At 41.6% G+C, this 21075-nt stretch overlaps 1 protein-coding gene across 2 annotated transcripts in view; it reads right to left on the bottom strand.

Moving 5' to 3' along the window:
* Window positions 1-21075, bottom strand: part of usp10 (ubiquitin specific peptidase 10) — a 23881-nt gene continuing 2806 nt past the window's right edge. Inside the window, exons 2-15 of one of the 2 annotated variants that reach the window (XM_070554549.1) lie at window positions 14453-14521; window positions 9783-9828; window positions 9508-9567; window positions 7281-8504; window positions 5006-5097; window positions 4707-4816; window positions 4566-4624; window positions 4385-4488; window positions 3926-4025; window positions 3465-3645; window positions 2174-2339; window positions 1116-1260; window positions 975-1040; window positions 1-413 (exon numbers count right to left, since the gene is read on the bottom strand). In XM_070554549.1, the coding sequence (XP_070410650.1) occupies window positions 226-413; window positions 975-1040; window positions 1116-1260; window positions 2174-2339; window positions 3465-3645; window positions 3926-4025; window positions 4385-4488; window positions 4566-4624; window positions 4707-4816; window positions 5006-5097; window positions 7281-8504; window positions 9508-9567; window positions 9783-9828; window positions 14453-14521 (2610 nt within the window). In that variant the 3' untranslated portion in view covers window positions 1-225. The remainder of the gene's footprint in view (window positions 414-974; window positions 1041-1115; window positions 1261-2173; window positions 2340-3464; window positions 3646-3925; window positions 4026-4384; window positions 4489-4565; window positions 4625-4706; window positions 4817-5005; window positions 5098-7280; window positions 8505-9507; window positions 9568-9782; window positions 9829-14452; window positions 14522-21075) is intronic. The other variant, XM_070554550.1, reaches the window with a different exon arrangement.

Raw genomic sequence — 21075 nt, forward strand, 5'->3', positions numbered from 1 at the left:
AAGGAAAAAGGCGCTGGAAACGCTGGTTTTCATGAAAGCAGAGACAGGAGGGAAGAATAGGAAAATCTTGCAAAAGAACAAGTTGGGCAGTGTTCCTGTTCATTAGTTTGGTGCATGGTGTTAGATGTAGATGCACTTCATTGTCAGCAAGTGCACTTTGACATGTCTGTTGTATGTTTGCGTGTGTGTGTGTGTGTGTGTGTGTAGGGATGCGTGTGTATGTGTCTACAGCAGGTCGACGCGGCGGTAGTACAGCAGGTAGGCGGTTCGCTCTGCGGTCTGCTTCACCACCTGGTACTGGTTGATGACCTTCACTGTTTGGTCGTCAATACGCAACCAGCCATTGAGACCGATGTGGAAGACGTCAGTGGTGTAGTGACCGCCTGTTGCGCTGTTTCCATGGTGATACACAACTAGAGGAAATAAGCGGGAAATTTTTCATTTAAAACAGTGTAGTTTTGGCTTGCTTTCAGCACCCCCTAGTGTCCGTAATTAATTCTCTGTGGTTAAACCGAAAGTGAAATCTATCTCCTCCTGTGCGTTCGACTTTTTAACACCTTGATCTAACAGCTGAAATGTCTCTTCAGCCTTCATTAGTGTCTACAGATGCGGTTCAACACCAAATCAAACACATCAGCTGTGTTCCAATCTGAAACATGCAGGAACTGGTGCTGGAGGCAGACTGCAGCTGGGCCTGGAGGGCCGGAATCCAGCACACCTGATTTCACTCAGCAGGTCATTGACAGGCTCCTGCAGAGCTTAACGAGCTGCTGCACAGGTGATTCAACCACTGATTTAAGTGTGTTAGAGCAGAGAAACAACTAAAACGTGCTGGATACCGGCCCTCCAGCCCCTGCTGTAAAGGGTCATTTTAGTACTTACTGGCTCAAGAGAATAGTTGAAATATGAAAAAGTTGCACAGTATGCCTTAACGTAAAAGAAACAGCATCTCAGTTGATGTAACACACACACACCTGCGAAGAGCCTGTAAATTCTTTGGCCTTTCAAAACCTTGCTCCGCACTCCAGAGGATAAGAGGTCTGAAAAAGATTTTAAAAGGTGTTTAAAAACCGCAGCATGAACTATAAACACTCAGAGCGTAGATCCTTCTATACCTTTGCTGACTTCCAGATCAACAGGATAATCAATGTTCTTCGTCAGTTTCTGGCAACCTCCAGTCTTTTCAAAGACAAATCTCTTGAGATGGAGCACCAGGACAGGTGGCAGCTCCTCCAGAGTTACCCTCCGACTTATCTCAATCTGGAACAAATGCATAAAGAGGAGTCAGATGTCGTACAGTGGCAGGACTAAAGTGCTTCAGATGAGATAAAAGCCGGTAAAGTAGTTTGAATGGTAATGAACCGATGTACAGGACGAGAAAGCTTGTAAAGCTCTTCAAAGGCCTCGAGTAACTAAACATTGTGTTTATGGGTCTCAGGGCTGTGGGCCGGTTATTTATCTCCACAATGACAAAACTTTTCTTTTGCAACTACCACAAACAGAAAAAAAACATCTATAAATGTCCGTAATACAGCTGTGATGCAGATGTTCTTCTCTGCACCAGTTGTTTCAGCTTTATGTTAAAAGACTGCCGTGTTTTCACACGGAGGACCATTTTTAAAATGTGTTGAAGCAATCAGAACATTTAAAGGTGCCGGAAATAAATGATTCACGTCCAAATAGTGATTCTTATTCATAAAGACTCTGAATCGATCCTGACTGAAAGCCTCATTCTCACCCAGAGAATCGGAATCGAATCGCGGGTTGTTTTAAGATTCTCACCCCCAATACCAATGGCTGTGGAGGAATTAGCCCTTCGTAGAAGACACACCGTGCCGGCAAATCAGCGTAATACTGCTGCCACAGTGTCTTATGCATGAGCCATGGCAGCATGGTGCTGCGGGGATTTTGCCACATTCGTGATGCCACGCTTGGCTGTCTTTGGCTGTAATGCCAGACTTATGAATGCATATTATGCCTTGGCGCAACAGAGGAAGGTGTCATGATCCCGTGGGGAGGTAAGTTTCACTTTTGTAAACAGAACCAGCTGAGATGATAAACTGGAGTGATGCAGGGTTCCAGGAGCTTCTCTCCATTAGAGCTGGAGCTCAGATCACCAGAGGCTGCACAGGCAATGTGGAGGACAGACACCTTTAGGAGGGCCCTTTCATACCTCCTGCTTGGTTTTTGACGTGTAGCCCTGGACCGACTCCCGGGCAACCAGGGCTTCCAGGGCCTCCTGAACCGTGCGGATCTTCTCAGACTGGATGTCGAGCTGCAGGGTAAAGAAAGGCTGCAGAGTGGCCGACTCCTTGGAGTTTTGTTGATACACCACCGATCTAAGGTAGGGAAAAATAACCCCCAGTTAAACTGTCTGAAAACAGACCTTTGACAAGTTATTAAGGGCAGGAGATTCTGGAAATTCTTTACGTTTTAAATTTCAATGCCACGCCATTGCTTTTGCTACAATAGAATTACCAACTAAAGCATGACTCTACAATTCTAAACGTCTTCCTGACGCTGCTTTTAAAATCAGATCATATTAAAACTAATTCTACTGGCTCAAAATGGACAGACCAGCTTTATTATTTTTAAAGCTTTTCTATAAAATAAAGGAAAACACTATTGTCTTAACTGATGGGTAAGACAACTAAAACCATTCAAAAATAGTAGATGCAGGAAGATCTTATGGTGCAGTATGAAATGTTTTTCTGGAGCTTTTTTTCCTCCAATATTACTTCAAATAACGATGCCAACCAAGAAGTTTAATGCTTTTTAAGTAGAGGAATAATAACCGTCTCGTTCTAAAGGAATGGATCCTGATCCGATGCATGTCCTCGATTGCGCATCAATGGCACATTCTTGGCTTAGAGCAGCTGAACAGGAAGCCAAGCCAGAGCTGGGCTAGCTATATTAGCTATACGGTTACGTAGGTACATTACATTAGGGATTTTGGCAGGCAAGTCGATTTAATCCATGCTCAGCTGTCATTTATTCTTCCTTGAAAAAAATAACAACCTTGTATTTCTTTACTTTATGGGACAGAACCATTTCTTAGAAAACAGTGTTTTCCAGGACCGTACTTGACCAGAACCTCAGAGAACATATCATTTGGTCAGAGAAAATCAAGAGATCCTTAACTTTAGAAGTTATTTGACTATTTTGCCCTTTGTTAAATGGATCCCCATAGATGCCCTGAAAGGGCTGAATTTGTATGGAGACAACAGCTGAGAGGCCCGGGCCATCACATCTCCTGGAAAAATGTCTCCCTCTCAGATTACCCAGAAGTTCCAACAACACAAACACGCCTCATGAGTTACTGCCAGGACTTTCAAACACTAATGATCAAAAAAGAGCAAAAATACATTGTCTACAAAATAAAAACTAAGATCTGATCCATATAACCACTTATGGAGGGACAGGATGACAATTTGATTACAATTACTTTAAATTTCCCAGTTTACCTGATGTGTCCACCAAAAATATCAGTGATGGGTGTGCGGACAAAGTCGGCTTGGCGAGTGACAGAAGTCTTATTCCTGGGACCCACTTGTTCCCACTCATCTTCACTCCCTTCTTCCTCCTTATCAACAACATCCTCCTCTGTACCTGGCTGGGACTCTGGTCCATTGGGCGTAGGAGCCTCTGTGAGAAAACAACACGAGAACCAATGAGTTTGAATAAATGGATCAAGTCCATGTCCAGCACAAATAAATGTGGAACAAAAAACAGGAAATGGTTAGAACTGGTTTTAACTAACTTAAGTAGATCTGAAACATTTAGGCAATTTTTCTATTTGTTTACGTAGATGAGTTTTCATTTCTTCAACTAGTGAATCCAAAAATCTTCAATATTTGTGTTTATTTAGGCCAAAACATAATTAAAACCCCTAGATCAGATATTCATAAGCTCTAACGTCGCTCACTCTCTTCCTGCGGTGAGATTAGCTTTTTCAACGCCAGCATCTCCTCGTGCAGACCATTGAGAGTAAACCCAAGATACTCCTCCGCATCCTCTTGTCGACCCTAAAAGACAAGACCATAAAGTACATCAGCGGGGGTTCAACCATTAAATAAAAGCACCAATTTGTGCGCGTCATTCACAGAGATAAACCAACGGGAAGTGTGTGCTTAGGCAGGATGACTCCTATTAAGAATCAAAAGACGTCTCTCCTTCAGAGCACTTCAGCTGAGCCAGCATGTACTGCTTAAATTCTTTTCTTCAGAAATTTACTCAGTTCCAAAAACCGTTGCAAAGAAAAACAACTCCTCAGTACTTTGTGTTCCTGGGGAAATGACTTCAAAGCGCAATCATTAAAAAAAGTCAAACCTTGACATATTTCTTTGCGGTGCATCTAACGCACCCAAAAAGCTATTTGTCTCACCTTCTCAGACAGACTGGACTTGGTGAGGGTGAGGAGTTTGTAAATGTAGGTTGGCTCAAAGGGTACACCAGGCCGAATGTCTTTCACGACCTTATCGCCAACGTCTGTGGGCGACCCAAGGAAAACACACATGAGCAACAGAGAAATGGTCCAAAGCGTGTTGCACGGATTCACATCTTACTTTGCTGTTTTGGTTTTGATGGCACAGGCATGTTGCTGAACTCATTCACCAGCCTCACGCTGTCAGAGACAAACAAACAACCTGAGCAGAAGGCATTTGCTGAAATCAGACAACAATTACAAAAGCAAAAGCAATTCTTACAAGTTGTCCATCATGGGAGTGGAGGAGCACGGTCTCTGCGTCTCACTGTGCAGAGGGATGGACTTCATTAGATGGTACATGGGAGGGCACGCGATCAGGGCCTGGAGGGTCTGAGCGCTCAGCGTTAAGGAGGGAAACAGGCCAGAGGACAGGCAAATTAACAGAAACAACACTGTCGCTATTGCATCTAAGAGATAGCCTCCAAATAACTCAACCTCCGACCATTTTTAGCATAGAAAATATATGTTAACCACAACTATCCACGTTCAAGTGAAGGGTTAGAGGCAATGAAAGGATACAGCGTTGATATAGCACCAGTTTCCTTTGTTGATCAGCCCTCTGGGCTGCAAAGACACTGGTTTATGTATCAACTTCACATTCTCAATAAGTTCTGAGGGTTTAAACAAAGAAGGGTTTTAACAGGTAGCTTTTCATCCCACAGAAAAGCATCATTTAAATACAAACACCAGATTGTATGAGCAGAACATTTCTAATACATTTCACATCAAAACAAATGTTTCTTTCTCCATTCACGTCTCAGGTGAAAGCAGCACTAGAGACCACTTGAATAAGAGTGAGAGGTTGCTGTACCACGCCTAGGAAGAGAGGCTGCCATAGAATACACAGCTCTCATGGTAACGTGGATCCATTTAACAGATGATTTATGGCAACGTTAAGTCTAGTTACTAATAACACGTTACAGCAAAAATAATCAAGAGTGTGTGCATAACATGGCTTCACAAAATGGCATTTTCAGAATAAAAAAGAAACACAAATCACAGCATTTAACTCATCTTTGTTAATCATGTTCTTTCATTATCATCGCTTTTTGATCCTATATCATGCATTTCTTTTCCAATAATCAGCAGATCATGTTTACTCCAGCAGAACTAGAACGTCTGATTGGAAACTAAAGAAATCCTTAATGCAGTTTTTATTGCAGTTTTAAAACCCAGACGACCCAAACAGCTGGTCTGAGGCTCCAACGCTGCTGTCTCCAGTAGGTTGGTCTTTTACAGTTAAAATGGTACCAGTGCAGACTAAACACAGTAAAATAAACACCATCCCATAAAACTACCCAACATTATGGAAACATGTCCATCTGCCGGTAATCACACTTGCTGTAACGGTTCACAGTCGTACAATGTTTCACAAGTTTTCCAGAGAATAAATAAAAGTGCCAAAAGATCAGCAAAGCTAACTTATGCTTTGCACTGCATGTCGTTTTAGTGGTTTGGGGATTTTAAAACACTTGATGTAAGAGGCACACTAATAAATACACTAAATCTGCAGGATTAGGATAAAATCACTACATTTCTTTCAGTTAAATACTTGACTAAACACATTTTTTATGTACTTCACAGGAAAATGACTTTTGACAAATAAATGAGGTCCCTGGAAAGTGTAAATGTGTGGAACACCAAAAACCCATTTGTACAAATCTTACTTCTGATTATAATCTGTCACAAGAGTTATTCGTGCAGTTTAAACATTAAAATAGTCTCCTACACCTAACTCCTCCATTAGCTTCTGATAGAAAATAGATGGTGAAATTCTAGGATTAGAAAAACCTGGCAGATCTACGTCCCACTGACACCGTTCATGGACTCACCCATCTTGACTCACGAGGAAGGCTGTTGTTGGTTGTCACACAGCAGAACTCCTTTAAACTGGTGTTATTTGTGGCGATAAAACACCAACATTGCAGAACAAACAGTGGTAGAGTTGCACTGATGTTAGCCAATCAGAGGCTAATGTTTACTAATGTTTACTATGTAAAGTACCTTGAGACGACTCTTGTCGTGATTTGGCAATGCTATATAAATAAACTTGAACTAAATTGAATTGAGATGTCCAAATGCAAGACTCCAAAGCCATCATCTGAAGCTCAGCTGTGGTGTGGCTCACTTCTACTTCCTGGAAATGCTGCCCCAGTGCCCACCGGTGTAAAAGCATTCATTCCTACTAGAGATCACTGCAAATGTGCTTATTAAACAAGTGATCCACACCTTTAAATGTTGTTCTATATCCAAAAATACCTATTTAAAGTTACCTGAACCATACTACGCTAAAGAAAAACCTGGAGAAGAAAATCTTCAGATTGAGCACTTCTAAAATACGCATTAAGTTCTTATTGAGTATTTATCTTTTCCACACACAACAAGTTAACCATTTCTCAGATAGAATTAGCTGATTTTGTAATTTAAATCTCATTTTATAAACTAAAAGGCTTTGTCAGAGATTAGAGGATTTTGTCATGAGGATTTTGGTGCAAACCATAAAGATCTAATGTCCAAATGGAGGAAATGTGTACAGAACAACAAAGACGCCACCTAGAGAGAAAGAAAACATCCACCTGAGCTAAAGCTGGGTATAAACATCCCTTTGCTCACAGCTCACGAGGCATCCCTGACCTACTTACTGTAGAGGAAATAAAGTAGGTTACACTAATGTGTAATGTCTAATGACTTACTATCTAACAACTATGCAGTACTGCCATCTAGAGGTGGCTGAATCAGGATTAAAACAACATTTAAGGAGTAAGACGGGACCGTTATACTCTTCATATAATACCTGCAAGTTTAGGGGCCATTGGATCCTCTGATACGTGGACAGGGCCTTCTTTCAGCTCCTCAAGTTTTTCAGGTTGCTCTGGTGTTGCAGGTGTGGGAGACACCGCTTCCACAATATTCTTTACCTCTACGGAGGCCTGAGGGCCCCCAGACAGAGGCTTGGAGGTGTGAAAGAGGCTAGCCCAGGATTTGGGAAGATTGGCAGTGGGTGCAGCAGGAACAGCAGGTGAATGTGTCTGCTCCGTCAGTAACGACTGGGCAGCAGAGTCTGGGGTGAGCTGCTGATTCTGCTCCCCACTGTCACAGTCTTCTTTGTGTCCATCTGCACTGACGGGAGTATCGGGTTCTTCTAGCCCGTTGGCCACTCCACTTTCTGCTACTTCGTTTCCTTCTATTTCAGTAGTAGTAGTAGAAGTGATAAGAGTGGGTGTGGCTTCAGCAGCAGGAGGAAGAGGAAGCGGTGATTTGGAGCAAAGGCTGTGTGGGGGATCTGAAAGTTCTGGGCTCTGTGGAGCCAAATGAACTGGCTGCTGGTCTGCAGTCCTTGGTCCCTCTGTCATCTCTCTGCTGTGAGAGGAGGAACAAGAGGAGGAAATTGCATTGTTGCTGTCTGAGAAAGAGGCAGCTCCACTCGTTAGGTCAAAAGAAGAGTCATCAGGGCTATCACAAGTCCTCTGATCGGCAGTGGTTGTGGGGCCAAACATAGCAGCTGTTGCCGTGGAGACAGGTGCAGGAGTGGAAAGTTGAGCTGCTGACAATGCCTTACTGTCCACATCTTCAGGACTATGGTGTGAGCCTCCAAGTGCGTGTCCATTCACTAGTGCTGTCACGGGCGCGCCGTCTGCCCCACCGGTGCCGCTGTTGCTCCCAGCGCTGGATGGGTCTAGGTAGTTGTAGTACCCCGGCGGTCGCTTTTTCTTTTTCTTTCTCTCTCGCTGTCCCAAGCTACCAGGGAGTCCATCCATGTCCTGGCACGCCTGGTGATTGTCCAGGGCTGAGACCTCAGCGTCAGGTCCATCCAGCGAATTGAAGTGGCTTCCATCAGGAACATCAGCTGCTGGAGGAGTCGTCTGTTGAGCCTTCGGAGCCGACTGGCAGCCCAGGATGAACTCCGGGGCCTGGGGGTTGAGCGTGCTCGGTACCTTATACAAAGGATCGTTCATCCCAACAGGATTGGAGTCCATCACCTCGTCAACCCCAAACTCGATGCGCTGATAGTCTTCTCCTGCAGAAAACAATTCGGTCAATTTTCCTTACAAAACAGCCGGAAACGTCTAGATTCAGATTTGACCTCAGCATCAGTTTTAATCATTTAACTCTGTGGTGAGGCCCTTCCAGACTAGACAAATTAAAAAATTACACTAATCATTGCCATAAATGTCCACTTTCTTATGCGTGTGACAATAAATTTGTGACTCAGAAAGAAAACGACAAGTTAAGATTTTATGATATTAAATCAAATTCCACAACTTTTGAGACAATCTTTAACACGGCTAATAATTAATGATCTAAAACATCTAAAGATCCCAGGAATGTAGTAATGCAATGAAACAGAATAAGAAAATAAAAAACAGCAAAAATACATGAAGTATTAAAACCAAACACTGAAATATTGCTTTAAAGGCACGTTGTTAATCCACATTTCTTTGCAAGGCTCCTTAGTTTATGAATTATGCAGTGAGAAATGAAAGGTGCAAGGGTGAACATAAACAGGAAGAATTAGTAAGTGCGAATAAGACGAATCATCCATGTGGTTTTCATCGGTCACAAAAGTTAAACCTGAAGTTCTGCTAAATTAAGAGTGAAAAATCAGATACTTTCTAAATTTTTAAGATATAAAAGGATTTTCTGTTAGTGTCACTAAAATTACACTATGACTGTAAATTGAATTTAAATTGAAACCATAACAACCCAGAAATAATTCTACATACAGACGTTAACAGCCACAGAAACCCTTAGTTAAAAAAAAAGGTTCAGCTGTTAAAATACATGAAGTTTCTATCAGATTTCGGTTGGACTTGGAGCCCTGCAGCAGCGCAGACACATTAAATGCAAAAGAAGATACTTCAAGTATCTTGAGCATGCAAAGCTCTAGAGAATTAACCAACAGGCAAGGGAAAGAACACAGATGCAAAGTTTAGAAAGCCACCGGTTTTTGAAACTTGAAGTTTTAGTTTTACAGATATCATAACTTGTCAAGCCACAGGGTGTCGAACCTTTCAACTCACCGCAAACCTGCAGTCCCATTGACTCCATAATATAAGGCACAGCAGGAGTGCTGTAACTTCCTGAGTGATCAATACAAATCAAGGTAAGGCAAATGTTATGTGCAAAAAGACTCCACTTAAAGGGAGGTGGCTGCAAAAATCACAGATTGTATCTGGTGGCCCGAGCTGAGCCTGGATTCAAAAGTTCTGCTTTAAAGCGGACAGAAAAAAAACGAGTTGTTCTGATGGAATAGAATCATTTCACACTGGAAGTCTTTAAAAAACAAACTGCATACCTGAAGACTGACTGACGCATGGAACCTTGTCGTTGAACGGAGGAAGCTGGAAAGAGAAACTTCAGTTAACCTTTTAAACATGTGAATAAGCTAATTATTTGATCAGTAACAACGTTTTTGAAAACATAAAATTCTCAGCTCCTCATCACATCAAGAGTTTAACTACATCACCTGTTATCCTTTAGCCTGGCCAGTCATCCTAGATCTGTAAATATAAATTCGGGCCACCACCCTTAACCACAGCTCAGTTGTAGGGCAGAAGCTACGGTTGTCTTTCAAACTATCTCTGCACTCAATTGAACAGCGCTAGGACCAATCAGAGCAGCAAACAACGTGATGCATTAATCGTAACAGAAATGAGTCAATGCAGTCCGCCATTAAAAACCAATAAAAAATAAGCAAATACACACCTCTTTTCATTTAGGTACCGCTTTCTGCTCGTCTTAACCCTTACAGGTCCCTTGTGCAGTTTCTTGTGCAGGCGGTCATTTTTTTTTTTACGATGTTTCTGAATTTCAGGAAAGAACCGCCCTCTCCATGTTGCGCAACACTCTCCCAGCGCCTGTTTACAAGTAGCGCCTGTTTACAAGTAGCTGCCAACTGTAACGTAAGAGGGTCTAAAAATAGCATGCAGAACGTTAGCTTACTTCTCGAGCAGAAAACCGGCAACAGCGGCGTCTGTGGGGAGCGGACTGGACCGCGTTAGCCTCTTCCTGATTTCCATGTGAGTGCGGGGGTGCACAGAGTACGCATGCGCAGGAAGTGAAAACTAACCCAGGATTGGCTTCACCAGAAATTGACATTTTTGCGGACCAATGGTTGACGTGATCCACCCGGAAGAAAAACATCGACTGCTATACCTTTAATAACTTTGGCTGTGTTGACGCAATTCTTTTTATTTTTTGCTCCGGTGTGTGTTTTTGGGTAAGTTTACTAAAAATAAAATGCCCCCCATTACTCCATTTAAAACATTGTGTTGACAAAAAAGGAACATTGAAGTCCCTGGACATTATTTCAGTGCCATAGACTCTCATTCAAACATTTTTCTAACAAGCTAAATATCACTATAAATATATTTTTTTATTTCACTCCACCCGTGTGTTCCTGCAGCCACTGGGGACAGAAATTGTTGTTTTTACTTTTTTCCACCAAATGGCATGGCATCTCTATAAATGGCAGGGCATTGATTTATAATGCATTTTAGTAATAATAGTTTAAGATTTTGTGGCCCCTGGATTCACAATGCAATAATTTTTGAACAATTTTTGTCTGAGTGTTTTTTTACAGATGTCATAGACTAGTGTGCATGTGTGTTTTCATAATTTATGTGACAGTTTTTTTTTCAGTTTTCATTAGAAAAATCAGTTCCCTCCTATGTCTAATATCTGTGCAAAATCTTAAACAACAGATTTATATGTGTTTTTTGTGTGTGTGTTTCTGCACACACATATATGCACTTATGACTCAATGGCTCTTTGATCTACACCAAAACTTTGTGGTAGCTGGATATAAACTGAATGTGCTGCAAAATTTCAAAAGCAACTTATTTACTGTTGCAAGTTGTAATGCCAACATGAATACAACTTTTTGAACAGATCAGTCATGAACACACAAGTATCAACAGCTATAACTTCAAAGATGCAGCCTGTAAAAACAAATGCCTGCATCAATCAATGTTTACACGTGTCCTTGCTGAAAATGCTTATATAGACGACTCAGATTGGGATTAGATTTTTTCCACTAGAAAAATGGCACAACGTCTCAATGTATCACAAGCCTGTGAACTTTTTTATGAGCTAGAAGTCCAGCAGGAACCAACAGACTCCAGCGGGGAAAGCTCGTCTTCTAACAATGACTCTGTGGACTTGGAAGATGAAAATTTTGTCCCAACAGGCCCAGAGTCTGACTCTGATGAAGAGATGGAGGAAGGAGGGGCAGTTTATTCTCCGTGGAGTTTAAAGAACGGCATGCCGCAGGAGAGCCATCATTTTCGAAGGAAAAAAAATCCCGCGTCCCAGTATCACTCGGTACACCGTGAGCCGGACAGAAAGCATTGCGCATTGTTTTAAATTTTTTTTTTTCACGGATGAGATCCTTAACCTGATCATTCGCCACACGAACACGGAGGGGATCCGGGAGTGTACCGGTCGATCAGCAGTAGAGCAGCCCTCCAGAGGAAGAGAGGAGGATGAAGGAAAGCTGCCATCTCTGCCGAGGCAAGCAAAGCATGTTTGCCTGCTTCTGCTCCAAATGTGACCTGGCTGTCTGCAAGGAGCACTCCACAGTTGTGTGCACTGTTTGCAGCGTGCGCGAGCGCGCACACACACACACACACACACACACACACACTTTGTTCTTCCAATAATCTTTCGAATGACTCATTGTTTGAGCATTTTTCTGTTCGAGGGGATATCTGACACTACACAAAAAAGAGAGAAAACAAAAAAATTGTTTTTGTTAATTTGTGACTCTCTTAGAGCCCTCACAATTCACGCCCAAAAGAAGTCCTCTGGACATAACACACGAAAAATGATTTGGTAAAAATTTTTTTTATAAAGTTGATTTTTTGGACCAAACTTAGCACTAAAGGGGTTAAGTCTCAAAAACACTCAAATATTTTATTCTCTTTGGTGAGGACTGAAGCTTAAGAAAGAATCTGTGTAAAAAAAATTTGACCTTTGAAGTAGTATATATATATTATTATACATTTTGGTAAAATGCATTTTTCTGTGCGAGGGTCCTGATTGTGAGTTTTTCTGAATATCTGACACTCCACATAAAATAGAGAAAAAACAAACAAAAAAAATTTTTTTTGCTTATTTGTGACTCCAGAGCCCTCACAACTCACCCCCAATAGAAGTCCTCTGGCCATAACACAAACAAAAAATAATTTAGGTTTTAATTTTTTATGGATTTTTTTTTTTTACAAAACATGGCACTAAAGGAGTTAAATCTCAAAAACACTCAAATATATTATGTTTTGTAAAGACTGAAGCTAAAGAAAGAATCTGTAAAAAAATTAGACTTTTGAAATATTATATAATTTTTATTATACATTTTGCTAAAATGCATTTTTCTGTGTGAGGGACTTGAATGTGAGTTTTTCTGAATATCTGACACTACACAAAAAAATACAGAAAAAACAAAAAATTTTTTTTGCTCATTTGTGACTCTTCAAAGCCCTCACAATTCAGCCCAAAAAGAAGTGATGTGGACATAACACACCAAAAATTATTTAGTCATTTATTTTTTATACTGTTGATATTTTTGACAAAACATGGCACTAAAGGGGTTAAATCTCAAAAATACTCAATTATTTTACTATGCTTGGTGAGGACTGAAGCTAAGGACAGAATGTGTGAAAAAAAATTGACTTTTGAAATATTTTTCAATTTTTATTAAACATTTTGCTAAAATGCTTCTTTTTTTTTTTGTGCGACGGTCCCCAGTGTAGCTTTTTATAAAGGAACCACCAAGGGTTAAAAGGATATTGCACCCAAAATTGAAATTCTGTCTGTTGGCATATTTTCCAGAGTAAGATAAGTGGGAAAAACAAATTAGCAGCACATCTCCCAAATTTTTTTTTTTGGAGGATTTCTGAGGCTTACTATGTATGTGTATATGCATGTACCTACCTATTTTTCTTAAACTTATTCTTTCAAGTGTTTGTGCTGCTGTAACAAGTGAACTCATCCACTGTGGGATCAAGACTATTCTATTTTATAAATGTGTTCAACAGCAAGACCTCACTGCATTTTATGTTAAGCTTAAGGACTACAGCCGGGCCAGAAGAATGACTGGGCTGAGAAAAAATTCTTTTCTCCCACTTATCCAACGCTGGGAAAATTGTCAACAGACATAATAACCATATTATGTGGAATATCGCATTAACTCATTCACTGCCAATGACCACAAAAGTCGTCATTAGCATTTTTTTTTACTGTGTAGGCATCGGAACAAACTTGAGAACAAACATCCCAGCTCTAAAGGCGATCTTCATCCACGTACATCACACGTGATCAGGATGCAGAAAATCCATGTGTTAGGAGATCGTTTTGGGCCGCTGCTGTAAAAAAAAGTGAGGCGCAAACCGGAAAAGCTTCTGTCGATCACAATTCGACAACGGATTAGAAAATGGGTAACACTCTAAATCAGATTCTTCCTAATGTAAAGTGAGTCTACTCTTTGTTTTGTTAGTTTTTGAGTAGACATCATAGCATGCAACGTTCTGTGACTCTTAAAAAACTGTAAAAATGCTGAAAAACCCTGGCAGCAAAGTAAAGCCCACATCTAAATCATCCAAAGTTGATCTCACAGCCGTTTCAAACGAGCAACGTTCCTGAGACGACACCATCTTTGTAACTTTTCTCCATCCTAGCGCTTGTACTAAGCCCGCCCAACATCTCTAAACAGAGCGCTGTGATTAGCCCAACCTACAATTGCTCAGGTCATTGGTACACCTGAGACTACAATGGAGCATGGCTAGACCAACCTGCAGAGCAAAACAGTTCGTCTAGATTTCTGGGCTAATAATCCTTGATAGTTTCAGTCAAACTAAACTTTCTTAACCCAGAAGAGGCCACTAGAAAAATACTGCAATGGTCACTTTCACATACACACTTGAAAAGATCATTTATCCATGTCCGACACCCAAAACGTCTTTATCTTACCTCAACATAAAAGCGAGGAGTCACAAAAAACTGATTGATCTCATCAGGGCTGAATTCCCCGAAGATATACTGTGAATAGAGATTAAAAAAGGGCTGTTAGTCAAAGGGAAAAAACATTGTAAAATCAACTTTAACATTTTCATTTATATGACTAAAAAGAGAATTTTAACAACTAAAGTGTTTTGAATGACAGTTTTAGTTTCATGACATTGAAAAGAGATAAACACAAAGAGATTAAACACAGTCCAATGTGGTACTATTGTTCTTAAAAATCCATTCTCACTCCACCGCTACCATAGTCCTATCATGTGCGAAGGTACAGCAAGTCATAAAATGATGAGTCATGCAGCATTTTATGTAAATCATGAACAAACTGCACCGATCTGACTCCAGGAATGATTGCCCTTTGACAGGCAAACTCATTTATGGCTGCTCAAACACCACCTCACCCTCGACGGGGTGAAGAGACTAAAACTTTTAGACAAAACTTTATAAACGTGATCAACATTTAAGTTGTGTGCCAATGGATTACATGTCTTAGTTTGTCTGTGCTTAGCAGTTCACCTTAGGTCAGTCAAAATCTGTGTGTAGCCAATTATTACACGATGAATCAATCACATAAGATAACAGCGCGAGTGGCTGACTGCTTGCTTCTATACCACCATTTCTCAGGAAAGTAAAAACAAATGGTTGAATGGGTAACCAGGACTTTTTGTGTGTCATTTACAAAAACATTCCGACTCCCTAAATGTGTAGAAGATCATCCCAAAGAAAATCATTATTTTATGTAAAACTCGATGTATTTGTCTTTTCTTCTTTATTTTCTCAATAAAAGAAAATGTTTTTAAACTGACTCATCAGAAAGGAGCCGCACAGTCGGATATTTATCAGCAGACCCATTGATTTAGTGTTTGATGGGTTTCAGAATGAACGAGAAGAACCGTTTAACATCCTCTCACTGCAGTCAGCTGAATGTTTGACCTGAAGGGAACCTCTGTAACTAATCCTTAATTACTTAAGTATTAGAAAGACTTTGGTTTACTTGAACCAGCTCAAGAGTGAAGCATGTATGTGTAGTACTCTTACTTTCAATGGGCAGCCTGTACTTCACAGATTAGCCAAACTAACAAATATTACCAGAAAAGCCCATTTTTGGTTATTTCGTTCAAGACCTGTACACCTAAAATTTCATTGAGTTTCCCTCGGTCCTTCATAAGCCTGATGGGCTTGGCCACCCGCCAGGCTAAACGTGGTCCAACCCCCCTTACAGGTACTACCTTCTCCGCTGGCACGGACAACACACGCCAGCTAAACCAACCGTAGCCCCCCCACCCCCTCCGCTGATGAGGAACGGCAGTGGAACGCCCTGTGACCCCCCCCCCCCCCCCCCCCCCCCAAGGACGAGGAACAGTAGCGTGATTAATGGACCGATATTTAGCATTTATTTCATCATCGGTATCGGCCATTAAGCCTCTTTAGCGGAGCCTATTTTAAGCACCTCTGCTGCTTGAAACAGGTGAAGGACCCCAATCCAAAACACCGGCAGTATTTTCCTCTGACTAAACGCTAAGGCTACTCTTTGGTGTTTCAAACCCCTACAGCTGTATATTTAGTGTGAATTAAAAGTAAAATATGAAATAATAATTAGCTGAGCAAAAGAAAAAACAGGCTGTGAGAACAGTCTGTATCTGGCAGAATGCTGCTAATGCTAGGTTGGCTTGTTGTCAACTTTAGAGACTATCTTTAACTGTCTTTCGCTTTTTTGCTTAATGCATTAGCTCCAGATTTATAGATTCAAATGTTTTCCTGTATTTGGCGTGGGGCCAAACCAAGGAAAGCAGGGTGTGATATTAGCAGGAGGCTGGTGAGCTGGGAGCTGAAGAAGGTAAAAACAACTAGAGCTGAAACGATTCCTCGAGTACCTCGAATAATTCGAGTACAAAAAAATCCTCGAGTCAAATTCTCTGCCTCGAGGATTCGTTTAATTCATATTTAATTAATTCATGGCTTTTCAATCGCCCGGGGTCATGTTTCACCCGGACCGAAATAAGTGACGCACATGCCCACTGGACTGAATGCACACGCGAGTAGCGAATATAACTTAACTTTCTCTTAAGCCATGACGGACAACGTAGACCCCGGTGGAGGGCGAAAAAGACAGAAAATGTCAAAGTTGTGGGGCCATTTTTCACGTCGTAAGGCAGAAAACGTAGTCCAGTTTAAATACTGTAAAATGAATTTAGCCTACCACAACACCACATCCTCCGTGCTGCAGCACCTGTAAATGTCACTTCTGCAAGCGGACTCGGAGCCTCTACAAGATAATGCTTTTTAGCCTGTATTTCTATATATTCTGCGGACTCTGCGACTTTTTCGTTTGTAGCGCTCAGTTTCAGCTCACACCGTACGTCTGGTAGCAACACGTCGGACTTAAAATGTGCTAAAAAATAGCAGTTTTACACAACACGTCGGATTTTTTATTGTGTTATTGATGTCTGTTGTCCCTCGGGGTTTCTGCAGGAGGACACGGGTATTTATGAGTGGCGGAGGAAAACGAAAGAAAGTAAATAAATGTTTTGTGATCAGTATAATTTGACAAAACCACAGCAAACATGCTTTTGGCAATCCTTGTTAGTGTGAGAAAAAAAAGTGTGGAAATTAAAACGGACGTGTGTTAATAGGGAAACAGCCGGCGAGCTGTTTGCGCCGTGAGCGGTTCTGGTTCTGTTTGGGCCGCAACCGCTCGCAGCGTTATTCTCCTAGTTTTTTGTCTGGCTTGCAGGCTAGCAGATTCTCGCACGAGGGGAAAATCGGCTCAGGTTGTTTACTTATTTTTTGCACAGGCATTTGTTTACTGTGAAGTAAAGTTGAAGTGCTGAAGTTTTGCAAACTAATTTTGAATAAAACTTGAAGAATAACTGGCAATTGCTTGCTCATTTTAAGAGGTCTTTCATAATTATAACATGCTATTTGATATCAAATCACTTTTATTGTCACGTCACATGTGCAGGTACACTGGTACAGTACATGCGTCAGTGTCAAAAAATGACGCTGATTGACAAATCTGAGTCCCAATGCGTCGGGAGGTGACACGCTGTGCCAGAGCGTCGATTTCCGACACCCGCAGTAAAATGCACATTTCACCGACATTTAACCTCTAACCTATTTAACCTTCCCCTTATCCCCATCTACGGTTGGGCATCGTTTGATTTTGAATGATTCCGATTCCAATTCCTCGTTTTGATTTCAGTTCCTATCGATTCCCGATTCAGATCCTTTCAAGACATTCTATGTTTTAAATGATCCAGCTAACCACAGGTCCTACTTGATGAAACAATCTTAACTTCAACATGAATTTTAATTCTATGAACAATAACATCACCTTCACTTAGACAAAAACGTGTTTTGGAGAAAAAAAGAAAAACTTGTAGCACAACCAGTGTGTTTGTTTCTGACCACAACCAAAGTCTGGAAGAAGCCTCTGGGATGAGAGGCCAAATGTCTCCAACATATCCAGAAACGTCCAGCTGTTTTCAGCTAAAACTCTCAGGATGATCATGTCCAGGATGACGGAGAACTACACCTCCATGCTGCAGCAGCATTCAGTCAGAACAGAAAGTGAAACTTAAATGTAGCTGCTGTCAGTAACAATCTAACAGATTTTAAACATTAAAACTCTCAACAGACATAGTTCAGAAAGGAAATAAAAACTGTTATTTATTATTATAATTATTTATTGTGGCAGAAGCTGGTGTGGTCCACCACAGAGAAGCTTCTCTAACAGATGACGTCAATTATTCTACAGGTTATTGCTCAGCCTTCTGACGCTCAAGCGGCTGCGTCTGACTGCTGACGCTCCGTGTGTGTTTTTATTTCTGCAGTGAGACAAACTCACCTCACACCGTCCAGAGTTTGTTCTTTAAAGCTTCTATTAAATCCACCGTGTTGACGTATTTTAACAAGTTTCCTCTACGCTTCAGGAGTTAAAAGTTTACATTATGGAGTAAAAGTTCGGCAGACACGTTTGTTTATATTTGGCAGCTGCGCACCGGGTGGGGGGAGGGGGGACTTGGTGCTGCACACAGACAGCTGGTGTGATCAGCTCTGAAAAGCGTTGATCACAATTTGCAGATCACGTTTATTTTTCACGGAGATCAGCCGCGGATTCCTCTTCCGTTGGCATTCTAGGAATCGAAACTAGGAATCGAAAAAATTAATAAATAAAAACTGAACGACTCCGGGAAAAACTAATAGTTGGAACCGGTTCCAATCGAAGCTCGATGCCCAACCTGTACCCTGTTGCTCATTCTAAACTTCACGTTAACATGTTGGAGAGAGACGTTACAACTAGAAACAAAGTTTTGAAAGCACAAGGGGGTTATGGTTAGGATCGGAGTGGGGGGGAGGTTAAATAGCAAGAGGGTAAAGGTCAGAACTCAGTAAAATCTGTTTTTTCTGCGGCAGTTGGAAAACGACGATCTGGCACAACGCGGAAACAAACGCTTCGGGTGTGAGAACGTGTTGCATTTTCAGCTTGCCAGGCATCAATAAAAAGAAAAACGAAAAAGAATAAGTTCACTTTTTCTGTTGGCATCATGGCGGAGCCTGGAAGTAAAAGTAACACCAGGATCACATCAGCTGCGAAGTACCGCGATCACAAAATTTGCACGATGCCCGCTGCTCCTCTGTTCACATCAGGCGAGCATTTTGGATGAGCGCTTCTGCTCATGCCTGTTTTCGTACAGTAGGGTAACAAGGGCGCCGAATAAAAACGCTCGTCATTCCACGGCGCTTTGAGGCGCATCGTCACGCTTCCACGCCTGATGTGATCTAGGCGTAAGAGAGTGATGTCTTTGGAAGCAAACAGCTAAAATTTGAGTAAACATCGGCACGGCCTACACTACTCTGGGGGAGCTAAAGGACAGTGTTTCCCCTATAAAGACTCAGACGCAGCGCCACGCCTGAAACTTCAGCGCCACGGCTAACGCTGGTCGTTTTGGACAATGCCTGCTGACGTCATTTCTCACTGAGTTACAACCAAACGGCGTGGGTTAACCAAAAGTTCCGCTTAGTGACTCTCCCGGGCCATTCCGAGTACCTACCCCTGATAAAGTACACGCTAGGGCTGCACAATATATCGAAAAATTATCGTCATCGGGACAACAGGACGTGCGATAGGCCCATGGCAAAACACATCAAAAACTGTGATAAATGTTTGGTTCAAACATTTCCATCCGTGTCATACATCAGCTTTTTGTAAACCAGCTGTTTATTACACGGAAGTATTATTTGACCAATCAAATGTAGCCCTTCTGATATGCAGCCAATCAGATGGGTCCGTTCACGTAATACGCCCGCCCTCTACGTAGACCTTAGGGTGGAACGCAACACCCGAACTGAGTTAGTGGCGCCGTTCCCTTGTTCGTCATGCTGGCTCAGAGCAACGAACGCACTTTGTGCTGATGTTTCTGGAATCAGCTCTGCTTTCAAACGTGAACGTGACTCCGCTCGGTGTCGTTAATCATTTTTACCGGGCTGACTCCGACACGTGCCGGTGAACCAACCCACCTTCATGTCGCTAGTGTTCCACCGGGTGGTGATGTTAGCCCCAGGCTCCTATTAGCTTCCAGCTAAAAGGCTACAGCACTCTCCTCCCAGTCCCACCCTGCTAAAGAGGGCCTGGAAAAGTTCCCCCACACATCAAAGTGATTTTTCATTTATGAGCTTTTGTAACCTTGTTAATCAGGATAGTTGATTTGCTGCTGCACATAAACTGTCAGTCAGAAGCTCTGCTAGCCGGTTATCTTAGAGGAGCTAGTTCAATTTGTTAGCTTGTTATCAGAATCATAGTTGCAGTTTCATCATCTGAGCTGCTTTTTAAGATCTAGGTAAACTTGTTCAATTTGGGGTTAAAAACAAACATTTTCACATATTTTCCATGTAGTTTTTTTGCCAGTTCCTCTTCTGAAAGGTAGACAATTGTTTTACTCTTTCCCTCAGAAAATCTTAACATTCTCCTAGTTTGGCCCAGCACAGTTCACTTCCCAATTGCAGCAACAGCCTTATATCATAACCACATAAGTGGAGAAAATGTTCAGTAGCAATGAGAGAATTTGCTGTTGCATTTAAGTGATGTTAACTATTATTGAACATTTAAACTTATTATATGATTTTTTTATTTATTCAAAAAACCCTGGTAAGTGATGTTTTTCTGTATTTGGAGCATCAGAAAAAGTTTTATGGTGGAGGTGATGTTTTAAAGTCACTGAGAAACTGCATGCATGCAGTTTGTTGTTTTGCTGCTAACACAGTAGCAGGTGCAGCTGCACGTTTGCAATAAAAATGTTATGTTGTAATAGAATTCATGCATTAGTTTTTGTTTGCTTTGAACCCAGAGCAGACATCACACGCCAGACGACACCAACACTGCATACTTTAGTATTTGTTCATTTATCGCAAGTAATATCGATATCGCAATATTAAGCACCGTTATCGAATATCGCAGGTTTTCCTAATATCGTGCAGCCCTAGTACACCCGCAAGTTCCGGTAAAATTACCATGAAGTCCCGGTAGTGGAAACACACCTAATGAACTCACAGGCCGCGCTGTTAATCCTTTCAGA

Source organism: Nothobranchius furzeri, chromosome 9 (assembly GCF_043380555.1).
Source record: "Nothobranchius furzeri strain GRZ-AD chromosome 9, NfurGRZ-RIMD1, whole genome shotgun sequence".
NCBI lineage: Eukaryota > Metazoa > Chordata > Actinopteri > Cyprinodontiformes > Nothobranchiidae > Nothobranchius > Nothobranchius furzeri.